Genomic DNA, 12,463 nt, shown 5'->3' with positions numbered 1-12,463 from the left:
ACACAAGCTGGTTAAAAGTACCACTAAACTCTCATCTGGATATCTCCATTCCTCTACAGATGTATGACATCTGGACTAACTGATATTTCATTTTTCATCATAAGGAAGCCCCCCTTGCGTCCTGATTCGCCATCTCTTCTCCATCTATCCTGTTCCTCTAATTTTTAGCTCTTTTCACCTTCTCAACACAGTCTGTTCCTTCATGAACACATTCCCTTTTATATTTTATCACCCTAATCTGCTGTACACCCTTCCCAGCCATATCTCTCCGACAAGCTAATTGGTACAGATCATTTTCATTTTACCTACAATCTAACTGCTCATACAGTGAGAACATTTTTCAGCACAGCCTTTGTCCTCTCCAAACGTGCCTGTTCCTCTGATCTACTAAATTCTAACGCTGTCCATCCTGGTCACTCCAAAACTCGGCATTAGGTGAGAAAATCTCAAACAGGTGAGAGGAGGGTACACCCTGAGGAGGTCCATATTTATCTGGAAAGCTGCATAACAAAAGGTTTTATGCAAACAACTATTTCAGTATCATCAGACAATGAGTTTTGCTCACATCATACTGAGAAGTTTATCCATATCTCTGTGAATAAACAATACAATCAATTTAAATTGCGCATGGATGTTTTGCCTTCCATAAGTAAGAATTATGAGTTGCCATCTTTAAAGTTGATTTAGCAGGCGGTTTGTCAAGAAATTTCAATTCACTAAACGTGCCACTAGAGGCCAGTATTTACAGACAGTATCTCAGTCTAGGACAACTGTCTTATAGACTAACGTTTATTCAAGCAAATAGAATCTGATAGGAGGCCAAAACAAGCCAAAAACAAATTCAGCTTTTATCTTATCTTTATTTTTTGCAGCCACAATTGGAGCTGCTTTAAATGTGCCATCTCTTCAGCATTATCACATTGTGCTCAAAACCAGAATCCTTTTAAACCTGTGTGCTTTCTCAGCAAGTGCACTGATGGTCAAACGTAGAGCTATGTAGGTTGTTGTAAAGGACAGGGCAAAAACAACTGGTCTTCTAAACAATGAAATGAAGCTGTAGCCTTTCATCAATGCTACTGATGCCATTGATCTGTCTGCAACCTGGGTCAAAACCTTCAAGACAGCATATGTGATTAAAGGTTTTAACAGTGTGCTGGTAATCCTGACATCCTCACATGGTACTCTTGTGACTGCAGCCATTTCTTCTAGTGACCGAGCATTAAGTCTAAATCCAACAACATATTTTTGGAATGCTGAATATATCAACCACAGATCAACAAATGCCGAAAGCAGTGGAATGGGTACAGCTGCAGAGAAAATGGAATAATACTTTATTTCGGCCTGAAAGCGTTGTTTCTTATTGTCTAAAACCTGCAGGTAAAGGTCACTCATGGACAAACGCAGAGCTTTCCTCTTCAGTTCAGGAAGTTCTCTCTCAAATGTTCTCTTTAATTGATTCAAACCATGCTGGCTGAGACCAGGGCTGGACAGAAGGAAAACCTGTGGAGACTCGGTTCCCACCTTCTGCAGTCCTGTTAGAGAAAGGACAAAATATTTAAAGATGACAAATGATTCATGACACGAGAGAACTTCTTGATAGAAGTTTACACTGCCAGTAAAAGCTGTAAAATTCTGATGCATTTCATTTGTAAGCAGTTCTGTCACCTTTAAAGCAGTCCTCAATGATTGCTGCCAGAGTCTCTTTCTTCTGTAAAATCCCTCCGACTTTGTTCCTCATCTCTTAAATTGTGGTTGATCTTTGAGCGAACAAAGTAGAACTTCTTCCCCATCTTCTGAATCTCCTCAGCCAGTTTCACATCATTTTCTCTGAACCGATTAGCTGAGATGATGATGAAGAAGTCAAACTTCTTTAATTCAACACGCTCCACATATTGATCTGCTGGCCACATGGTTGAACCAATACCAGGAAGATCCCATAAGATGACATGTGGGTAGTCTGGATGAAGGTATGATGTAGGACTTGTGGTGGGTCCTCCACAACCAGTAGGTGCAGCTCCCTCATCATTGTTATTTATCCCTCTAAAACCGTTAACAAATGTAGATTTACCAGTGCCAGGTTCTCCTGTAATGGCAATGTTTAGTCGAATATCATCAGTCTGCACTAAATTTATTCTTTTTATGGCAGCAACAGGGTCAGTTTCCAGCATTTCTCTGATTCGTTCATTTTCTTGATGATCAAGTGGACCCTCCATGTTGAACCTTAGAGGAAAGACAAAAATGATTTTAAAACCACTAAATTAGTATATTGTGTAAACTAAAGTCATGACTTCTAACTCAGTCAGACACTAAAAGTCAAACAGCCAATAAAATGTTTACATACGTCATCATGGGCAAAATTATCCAATCCAGTCCAATCCAACTCTAAAGCACCTGAACCCAGAGGTGAAATTGGTGGACAGATAAAAGCAAAATATACCAACAGAAGCAATTAAAATCAGAACGTAATTTAATAAAACATATGAACACAAAACAACATAAGATCAATATAAAACCAACATCCTGACCAAGTATTGATAGACAAAGAGAAATTATATGTTTTTTTAAAAGAGATTTAAAAATACAGAAGTGTTAAGCCAGAAAAAGAAATTGATTTAACAACATGAAAGTTGGTAAGAGACATGTGTCCAGATAGCAGTATGGATGTATCTATATTTTTCAGTTTGTTTAATTTTTGGAATAAAATAAAAATAAATATAAAAATGTGGTACTAATTTTAGTTTTTCACTGAAGATCATTGAAGATGTTTATCCTAGTAATCATTTCATGCTTGAACAGTTGAAAAGATTCTCTTACAGGAATATTAAACTGCTAGAATAACATCCTGTACACACCTGTACACAATGTGAAACTGCTGAAGGAGGTCACCTTAAAAACATAAAGAGGAGGAGCCTGACAATTTTAGTAAAGAATTAGCAATGGTCCCAAAACAATAAGCCACATTTTTCAAATGAGGCAAAGACAAATGTTTCTGAGTCTTTGATGAAAGAACAATATTACTCACAGCATATATTCTGATGAAATAATATCACTATAAAGTCCTATAAAGGGTTAAATTGACTTAAAGAACCTCCCCGCCTGCATCCATCAGCACCTATAACAACTCCTCGTATAAGAAACTGTTGATTTCCCTTTGAGATTAATTATTCATTAATTATGTTTTAACTGAACTGTATTAACATTTCTGCAGGAGAAATGAGAGACGTAACATTAAAGACATGAGCTGTATTTAACCTCTTCATCAAGGGATGCAATCTGAATTCTGATTTTACTGCTTCCTTCTTTTTTCAACTATTCATTTTCCTCTGTGTCTTGTTACAAACACACCGATGATGGGAGTAGTTTCTAATCTAGCTGTTTAGCCACCCGTAGGGGAAAGCATCAGATATCACAGGCGTCATCTGAGTGATAATTTTTTTATTTGGTATATCCAGATTAAACAGAAGGGAAGAAAAAAGTTTAACCACTGGCTTTTTGTTTCCTCGGAATGAGGGCTTACATTTCACTTTTTTTGTTAAAGGGCAACTCTTCTATTGCAGCAAGAAGGTCCTGGGTTTGAAACCCAACCTTCTGTCTTTATGCATTATCTACCCATGCATGTGCTGGTTTTCTCTGGATACTCTGGCTTCCTCCCACAATCCAAAGACTGCTGGGTTAATTGGTGTAAAATACTAGCTGTGGTCTCTGAGCAAGAAAATGCATGAATGAACGTATATTAATAAAGTCTACAAATGGAACATGAAACCTCTGAGGATCATTCAAGATAAATGAAATAGTTTATTTTGCATGAACTTTCCTTTATGTACTTTTGTATTGTAAGCAGGGGAAAAATTAGCATATATATTGGGCATATTTTGTGGTGTAATACAGTGTGATGCTTTGCAGTCACATCAGCCTATGAGGTCATGGCAAGTAAATATCTAGCCTCCCATTGCCTTTTGGAGTCCTTGTTGTGATAAAACAACAACAAAAATTCCAGATAAAAGCAAAACTAACAGCAAAGTGAAGTTAGGAGCAGTTTGTCAAATTGCAGGACAGGTTTCAAACTGCGTTCAATTTTTTTTTTCTTGCTTTGCCAAGATTTTCCTGTTAGAATTATTGCTCATACCTCTGAATTCAACCAACAACATAGCCATCCAGTCAACAAGAAATGTGTTGATTACAGTTAGATGTTTGTCTTCTACATGGTTGGAATAGTTTATACCTGTTTAGTATATTTTGGACTTTAATTTAAGTTAATATCGTTAGTTTGCCAACTAGTAACTAGTAGTCATCTGTGAGTTATATACATAGATGTGATAGTGTTGAACAATAACAAGTAATAACTTTTACATTGTCCTCATGTATTCTTACTAAATATAATATCTCACTAAATATTAAACAGAAAACTCATCAGAAATCTTTTCTCCTCCCTTCATGATTGAATTTATTATAGCAACACATCTCAAGAGCAAACAGGCTCAAGTCAGACATGGAATGCATCTGACATGTAATGCCCAGAGGAGGATGAGCCTCCATGTGCTACTAAAGCTATAAAAATGTTTTCAGAAAAAATGATCAAAGGTTCGGTTGCTTACGATATAATCCTGTTTGCTGATGACGTCGCAGAAATTCCCAATTACATCTTCAGATTATTTAACTTTATAGCCTTTTGAGAATGATCAGATTTTGATAAGCTAGTTGGTTTACTGACAATTGAAGAAGTTCCTACACTAAAAAACTGATATATTTTATAGAAAAGGCAACAGAAGAGTTATCTACTACTGGTAAGGTACTTGCTACTCATACCCAAACAGAACCCCACTTCGAAATTAAACTTAGAAATTAAACTGAACCACCCTTTTAGTGATATCATGTTAGAACATACAGTGGATATGTGCAATGGTTTTCAGAATAAAGGGCTGATCAGAATAAAACTGAGTCATGTAAACATGAGGGTTGTAAATCACCAGCTTTATCGTGATATGACATTATGTGATATTATTTGAAAGAATGCTTTCTATTGCACAGTGGTAGAAATATAACCAAATCTGCTGGTTACTGGTAAAATCTTTCAATTTATGCGGAAAGAAAAAACAGTGGCACTAGCATTCAAATCCCAGTTGAGGTCATTTGACAAAAAAAAAAAAAAAAAAAAAAATAAAAAATCCAAGAAATGTGCAACAATTTGCACCTCCATACCATTTATAGAAGGAGGTAAATGGGATTGCTTTTTCCCAAAATCAAAAGCCAATTCAAAGATTTTAGAAGTGTTCATAACCAAGTTATTTTCCTTATTCCAAAGCATTACATTTTCCCCTTTAGTTCTGTAACCAGAGTCGTCATATGAGGAAATCAGACCAACTGATGGGTTTATTATCTGCGTACTTTATCATCAAGTTGTTAGGGTTTGATGCAACACAATCATAGGTGTACAAGGTGTACAACAATGGGATCAAAATACAACCCTGTGACAAACCAGTGTTTACAGTAAGTTCATCAGAGAAGCAGTCGTTAACCTTAACCCTTTGAGGTCTACAAGTTAAAAAAGTAAAAATCCATTTACAAATGGCATCTTTCAATCCAAGAGTTTTCAGTTTATGGATAAATCAAAGCAAATGAGTTGCCATCTTTTTAGGAAATAAGTGATTTTACAAGAACTTTACAATAAAAGCAGGCCTGAAATAAAAATGCTGATCATAAACAAAGAAGCATGAAAGTAGAGATAAAATAGCATATGTATAATGTTGAAAAATCTCAAAGCCTAAAACTTGCCAAAAGCCAGTCTGTATAAATGAGTCTTAGCTCCTTCTAAAAAATATTCAACAGATCAAGACAGAAAAAAGATGGAGGCCCCTGCTCTAAAGGATTTACAATCAGAATTGTCTTTATTCAGCCATGATTGTGCGCAATCAAGGAATATGACTTTGGTTATAAAGCTCACAATGTATAGACATTAGGAACCTTTGACCAGAAGATTTTAGACTGAGAGAACAGGTGTCTAGTTCTAAAAGATCAGTGGCCGTATTCACAAAGATCCTCAGAGTCCTCTCAGAGAGCTCCTATCTTAGCCTATACATTTCCTACCAAGGAGTATGAGCTAAAGAGCGATTCAGATCGCTGCTGAGAGTGACTGTGAAATAAGAAGACGACAGAAATGTTTATCTTAGTGAGGAGGTGTGGTTGAGCCTGATAGGTGTGACGCTGTCTTTTAAGAGCTGTGATTGGGTGAGAGTACAAGGAAAAGAAAACACTCAAATTCCCTCCTATTGGTCAAAGGAGAGAAATTAACAGATTAGACTGGATTAGGAAATCTGTGATGATGATGAAACAAAGCAAAATTGGAGAGAACCCACGCATGCACAGGGAGAACATGCAAACTCTATGCAGAAAGACCCAGGGGTGTACTTGAACCCAGGACCTTCTTGCTGCAAGGCAACAGCGCTACCCACTGCGCCACTGTGCAGCCACTGTGCAGCATTTAAATAAAGTCAAGACACTTTATTTAAATTATCATCATTGTATTGATTTGATTATTATGTTTACTCCTCATATTGGTCTTTGTACTACTTCATCTATTTAAATATCAAGGTGCTCTCCCTGTCAGAATTTTACTGTGATCGCCTGCTTGTGTAAGGCGTTTGTATTTACATAAAACGACCAACATAAAATGAAGAAATGAAGAAGAGAAAAGAGGAGTGTTGAAAGGTAAATTGGACCCTGGGTCACAGTACAAAAAGGGCAGACTTTGAGGCACATTGCGTCTTCTTCTCTGCCAATTTTGATGCTTTTATGCACCAGTCTGGTAAGGGTGCAGCAATCAAAAGCCAGAGAGGAGTTGGACCATTTAAACTATTGACATTATCATGTACTATACAGAAAATACTTTTTTAATCTTGTGTAGACTGTGTATTTATGTATATATTTTTTTGCGACTGTTCTTCTAAAACATTTATTATTGAAAGCATTTCTGTAAATAATATGACAAATCCTCTTTACTACATTATTTGTACATTTCTCCACTTTTTATTAAGGATTATTGAATTTGTTTCCTATTATCTATTTACCCTCAATACAATTATGTTAATAGAGCTACACCTTAAACCCATCCAGCCACTGAAACTAATGAATTTCCCCCTATGGGGATGATAAAGCGTATCTTATCTACATATTAATAATTGTAGTATTGTTATAGAAGTTTATGTGTTCATTTCTTCTGTTGTAGGTGGTGGATCAGCCAATAAGCTTTATCTATGTCCTCCATTTTCCCTGTTTAAGCTCTCACTAAAAGTTCTCCTCACCACTCCTTAACATTTTTTTTACTTTAGGAGCTTTCTTAAGGCCAATGGTGCCTTGTGAATAACTTTAATCTTATTAAGGTAAAATTCTAAGAAAATCTTAGAGTCTGGAAATTCAGAGATTTCTTCAAAAATGGCGTCACTAAGAGCTACTTTTAGTCAGGATTCTTTGTGAACACGGGCACTGAGATTTTTACCTGACTCCGCCAGATAGATTTGCTCCGCATATCCATCTGGAAACCTTCCGTTGAAGTAATTTTGGGAAGGGCCGAAAATACTGGTTAGCTGATTGGCCTATGTTGGTGATAGACGGGCCAAATAAACCAATCAGATTCCTCGTCGCTCTATTACGAGCGATGACGAAAACACAACCACAAGCCAAACTACTCTTGCTGCTGCAGGTAAAGGCTCGTTAGCTCAGCAAAGAAATACTCTGTAATTCCGATAAAACTTGCTCGATAGCCACGCTAACGCTAGTTTCATCGGCTGAAGCCGCCATGTTCTTTAGACTGAACTGTCGCTTCTCGTTGCCTCACACCTCAACCCGCCTCAAAGCCAACGCTGATTGGACGTTCGTTTGGTGAACGGCTCCAAATTTTCTTTAACGGAGAGTAGCCAGACTGATCTGCGAGTGAAACCTTGAAAGCTCGCGAGATCAGGATGGTCTCACGAGGCTACTGAGATTTAGGCTAAGGCTTGACTACACAGGGCTCTAAAAGAAAGTAATATTTTGAAATGAATATGTCAATGTAAATGTATTAAAACAGCTGAAATATGGTGTCTCTTTATAATTTTCAGTATAATAATTTATACTTTATTGATCTCACAATGGAGAAATTCACCTCTGCATTTATCATTCCTTAGTTACTAAGTCCTCCCTGACTAAACACACAAAAAGACTATTCTGACAATCAACATATTTAATAACAACATGGATAATTATCTCCAATGTAGTATTTGACTCCAGAGTTTAACACGAGAGTTGTGACAAAATAAAATTTTATATATAAAAGAAAGGGATCAGAATATAAGGCACCAGCACACCTCGCAACCCCAACAGGGATAAGTGGGTCACTCTACTGAGTTCTACTATTCTCCAATTTGCATAGCTTGTCGTCATTTCATCTTTTATTTTGACCAATCTGTATAATCTGACCTAATCTGTATAATCTGATTGAATTTGATTTTGGAAAGTGCCTTGAGATGACATGTTTCATGAATTGGCGCTATATAAATAAAATTGAATTGAATTGAATTGAAAGTGGATGGATGGATCAAAATATACAGCTATAGATAATGGCTTTATAAAATATGTATACTAATTTTAAGACAGTCAAATGCAGTTTAATATAAATGCTTTAAATCTCTCATTAAATTACATTTGCCCTGGCCATCAGGCTATGTTTAACCCCAGAGCTCTTTTGTAAACCTTCTGTGCCTCCTTAGCAAGCTCATCAAGAAAGAAATTCAGAGCTCTGTAGGTTACTGTAAAGGACAGGCCCGCCGCTATCGGGATTCCTAATACTGGAATGAATCTGGTCGATTCCTCTGTCGCTAATAACACAGATGTGCTTCCGAGTTGAGTCAGGAGCTTCAAGATAATATCTTTAGTTATTTCTCCCTGACCAAGAACTGACTGGATAGTAAACCTGAGATCATCATATGGTACTCCTGTGCTGTTAGCCAGTCTATGCAGTGATGCAGCATCAAGATCAAAACCAGTCACATATCCGGTAACTGCTTTAACAATCATGCCAAGATCAAGAGCCACTGAAAGCCCTGGAATTGGCACAGCTGCTCCAAATGCAGACGCAGCACCATAATACTTTATTCCAGATTTGAAGGCCTTCTTCCTCTCATTTATAACCTCCTGGTGTATGGCTGCCATGGTACACAACAGATGATACTCCTTGAGAGGATATACTTCTCTTGTAAAGTTCTCGTGTAATTTAGGGAAATCATGATGCCAGGGCTCAAAGTTGGACAGCAGGAAGACCTGTGGTTGCTCAAATCCCTGTTCCTGAAGACCTGAGTTTTAGACAAGATATAATGTTAATTAGTATAAAACAGAGATTACCTCTCACCACAGCTATAAAAATCTTTAAAGTAAGTCAGTTTCATTATCAAAATAAACAAAAAATTATTTAAAATTACTTTTGAATCTTCAATTAGATTTTAAACTGAATTGAATTGTACTTGGCTGGACCTACAGTATTTAACGTGATTGTTTTAGAGGCCTATGAGATGATCTTATTGTAAAAAGGTGTCATGTTAAAATCTGAATAAGGTTAAAATACATTCCATAGGTCAATTTCTTCCTAATAATGTGAAGATGTTGCACTTTTTGCTGCAATAATTTGTGATGTGTGCATTTCCTAATTACACCCTCATATGAAGAAATCCCTCTTCCTTTGCACTTGTTCCCCTGACATTTTGCTTTGTTCCGTTTTAAATACATGATGCACATCCTAGTCTTTATGCATTTAATTTCAATGTTCTTTGCCTTCTAAAACAAAGTGTCTAAAAGTGTCTTATAAATGTATGGATGTAATGAATGTAAATAATGTAATGAATGTAATATCATTATATCCCTCTTAGCTGTAATATCCCTAAAAATCAGAGTTCTCCTACATAAACACGATTTCACTTCATAATTTTTTATTTTTTTTATTTTACAATGAAAATAAGTAACTTTATTATTTTGATCTGGGATATAAATTATATTCACCTCGAATGCATCTTCTTCTGGTTAGAGCCAAAGTTCTTTCTGCATTGAAATTTCTGTCATTTTCTTCCTCATTCTTTAAGGTTTGGTCGATCTTTGAATGCACAAAGTAGAATCTTTTCCCAATTTTCTGGATCTCCTTAGCAAGTTTGATGTCATTTTCCTGAAAGTGAGTGTCTGAGATGATGACGAAGAAGTCAAATTTCTCAAATCCAGTATCCTTTACATATGTTTCTGCTTTCCACTTATTTGTTCCAATTCCAGGAAGATCCCATAAGATGACATTGGCGTACTTTGGATGGGGGTATGAGTTAACCGTTTTGGTGGTTTCATTAACACCAACAAGTGCAGCTCCCTGATCATTGTTCTTCATCCCTCTAAAGGCATTAACAAACGATGTTTTGCCAGTGCCAGATTTTCCTGTGATGCCTATATTTAGTTGAATATCATCTATCCATGCTAAATATTGATTGATCATTCCTGCTGCAGCAATAGGGTCACGGTTCATCTGAGCTCTGAGTTGTTGATCCATTTCTGAATCTAGGCCACCTTCCTTGTTGACCCTTAATGGAAAAAAAAAGTTACTTAAAACACTGCTTTATTAATCAAATTGCAAAATCTAACCCCTGAATAGATAATCTGGTTGATTTAGAATATCTTTGTGAGATATATAAACATCTTAAAAGGTGGTTTCTCACTGGATTGTTTCATTTCAAAATTGGAGACATTAAACAGAATTGTGTGTAAAGTAAGTACTCACTTTGTTGTTCTCTACAAACTTGAAAACTGAGGAAAGCAGCACAGTCCTGAATTACACCTGAAAATTTAAATGTAAAGCAGAGGAACTTAGCTGAATTTAAAGCTCTTGTCAGACTGAGGCTTCTATTGTGTTGCAATCTAAAAACACAATAAACTAAAACCTCTTAGAGGGATGACCTAAGAAAAATAAGAAGTGGAGCAGTCCTTTTTGTTTCTGTGATAGTGATCTGGAGAAATAAAATTAACTAACATTCAGCTAACCATTTTAACTTTACAGCAATACATTTTTCTCATTTGTTTCAAAGGGAATTTTGGTTAAAATGATATTAGAACGATCAGGAGGCTGAGGCTTTTTTTTAAAACCTGGGAAAGCTGTGAAGATTGTAAAGCCACTGATGTGATTATAAAAATGTCCTATAATGCTACTGTGCCGAGCATCCTCACCGTGAGCAACACTTCATGGTTCAGGAAAGCTGTAGGCTGAAGTTGGCCATTGTAAGGAGCTGCAATCTTTGCACTACAACCCCACACAGAAAGAGGAATTAAAATAATTAAGCACCCCTTACAGCGACTGTCCTTTTTGCCCCCTGAAATCAATCTGGATGATGTCACAGTTCTGAAATCAGAACTGAGAGAACCAAGAGAAGGCTTTTTATCCCCTTATAAGATTCACTAATCAGGCTCAACCCACCAAGCCCCAAACCGCTTCACATTATTGTGCAAATACAGTAATCCTATACATGGCATTTTATTATTAGTCGCTTTACTTTTACTTCACTTTAGACCGTTGGTTCTTAATTTTTTCTGTAAATATTTACCCCCTCAATAAATATTAAGTTTTCCAAACACCACCATACTGACCAGAATAATGAAATAAAAATGGTGCTGTATGAGTGGTTGAAGAATATGATTTTATCATGTATTTGTAAGTATCTTGGGGTCTTGTTCACGAATGAGGGGAAGATGGAGCGGGAGATGGACAGGCGGATTGGTGCGGCGTCTGCTGTGAAGCGGGCGCTGTACCGATCCGTTGTGGTGAAGAGAGAGCTGAGCCAAAAGGCAAAGCTCTCGATTTACCGGTCGATCTACGTTCCTACCCTCATCTACACGCTGGAGGGACTATGTCTCTCTGCTGGCCTGGGAGTGCCTTGGGATTCCCCCGGAGGAGCTGGCCCAAGTGGCCAGGGAGAGGGACATCTGGGCCTCCCTACTGAAGCTGCTACCCCCGCGACCCGACCCCGGATAAGCGGAAGACGATGGGTGGATGGATGGATACGTAAATAAAATTAAATATGTGAGGAAATACATTATTATAGTATGTTTTGCTAATAATAGTGTTGTAAAGGAGAACATCAATTAGCTGATCCCACAGGTTCTGTATCTTAAAACTGGGTTCTAGTTAGATTGGTTTCAATGAACCAAGCTACCATAGCCACCAGTGGTTGTTTCTGGTTTATTTGTCTTCAGCTTCAGTTCCTGATGTCAGTTCTAAAACTTTCTCCATTTCTTGTTTGGGAACTTTTGAATGAAGCAATAAAAAATTAAATAGATTAAGATTTAAAGTAACTGAAAAAAAAGCGTTCCCTCTCAACTTCACTCCAATCTTGCCACCAATGATGTATATGAGTTACAGTCCGATGTTCAACCCCGCAATGGCACCGAAACTAAAGGCTGGTACACAGTA

General features: G+C 37.0%; 2 protein-coding genes across 2 annotated transcripts; both read right to left on the bottom strand.

The window, feature by feature from the left end:
- Positions 1 to 541: 541 nt before the first annotated feature.
- Positions 542 to 2,375, bottom strand: LOC105939606 (interferon-inducible GTPase 5). The gene is given in 3 exon segments (XM_012881838.3): positions 542 to 1,532; positions 1,666 to 1,702; positions 1,704 to 2,375. Coding segments are annotated over 3 exon segments (1,164 nt in total). The 5' UTR covers positions 2,214 to 2,375; the 3' UTR covers positions 542 to 915.
- Positions 2,376 to 8,624: 6,249 nt separating this feature from the next.
- Positions 8,625 to 10,816, bottom strand: LOC105939604 (interferon-inducible GTPase 5). Its single transcript, XM_021308273.2, has 3 exons — positions 10,781 to 10,816; positions 10,024 to 10,583; positions 8,625 to 9,323 (listed from the first exon to the last, which is right to left on the bottom strand). The coding sequence occupies exons 2-3, from the start codon at positions 10,550 to 10,552 to the stop codon at positions 8,689 to 8,691; spliced, it is 1,164 nt and encodes a 387-aa protein (XP_021163948.2). The 5' UTR covers positions 10,553 to 10,583; positions 10,781 to 10,816; the 3' UTR covers positions 8,625 to 8,688.
- Between the last annotated feature and the right edge of the window lie 1,647 nt (positions 10,817 to 12,463).

Source organism: Fundulus heteroclitus, unplaced genomic scaffold, assembly GCF_011125445.2.
Source record: "Fundulus heteroclitus isolate FHET01 unplaced genomic scaffold, MU-UCD_Fhet_4.1 scaffold_55, whole genome shotgun sequence".
NCBI lineage: Eukaryota > Metazoa > Chordata > Actinopteri > Cyprinodontiformes > Fundulidae > Fundulus > Fundulus heteroclitus.
The sequence above is the reverse complement of the archived record's forward strand: the minus strand, read 5'-3'. Positions and strand labels throughout refer to the sequence as shown.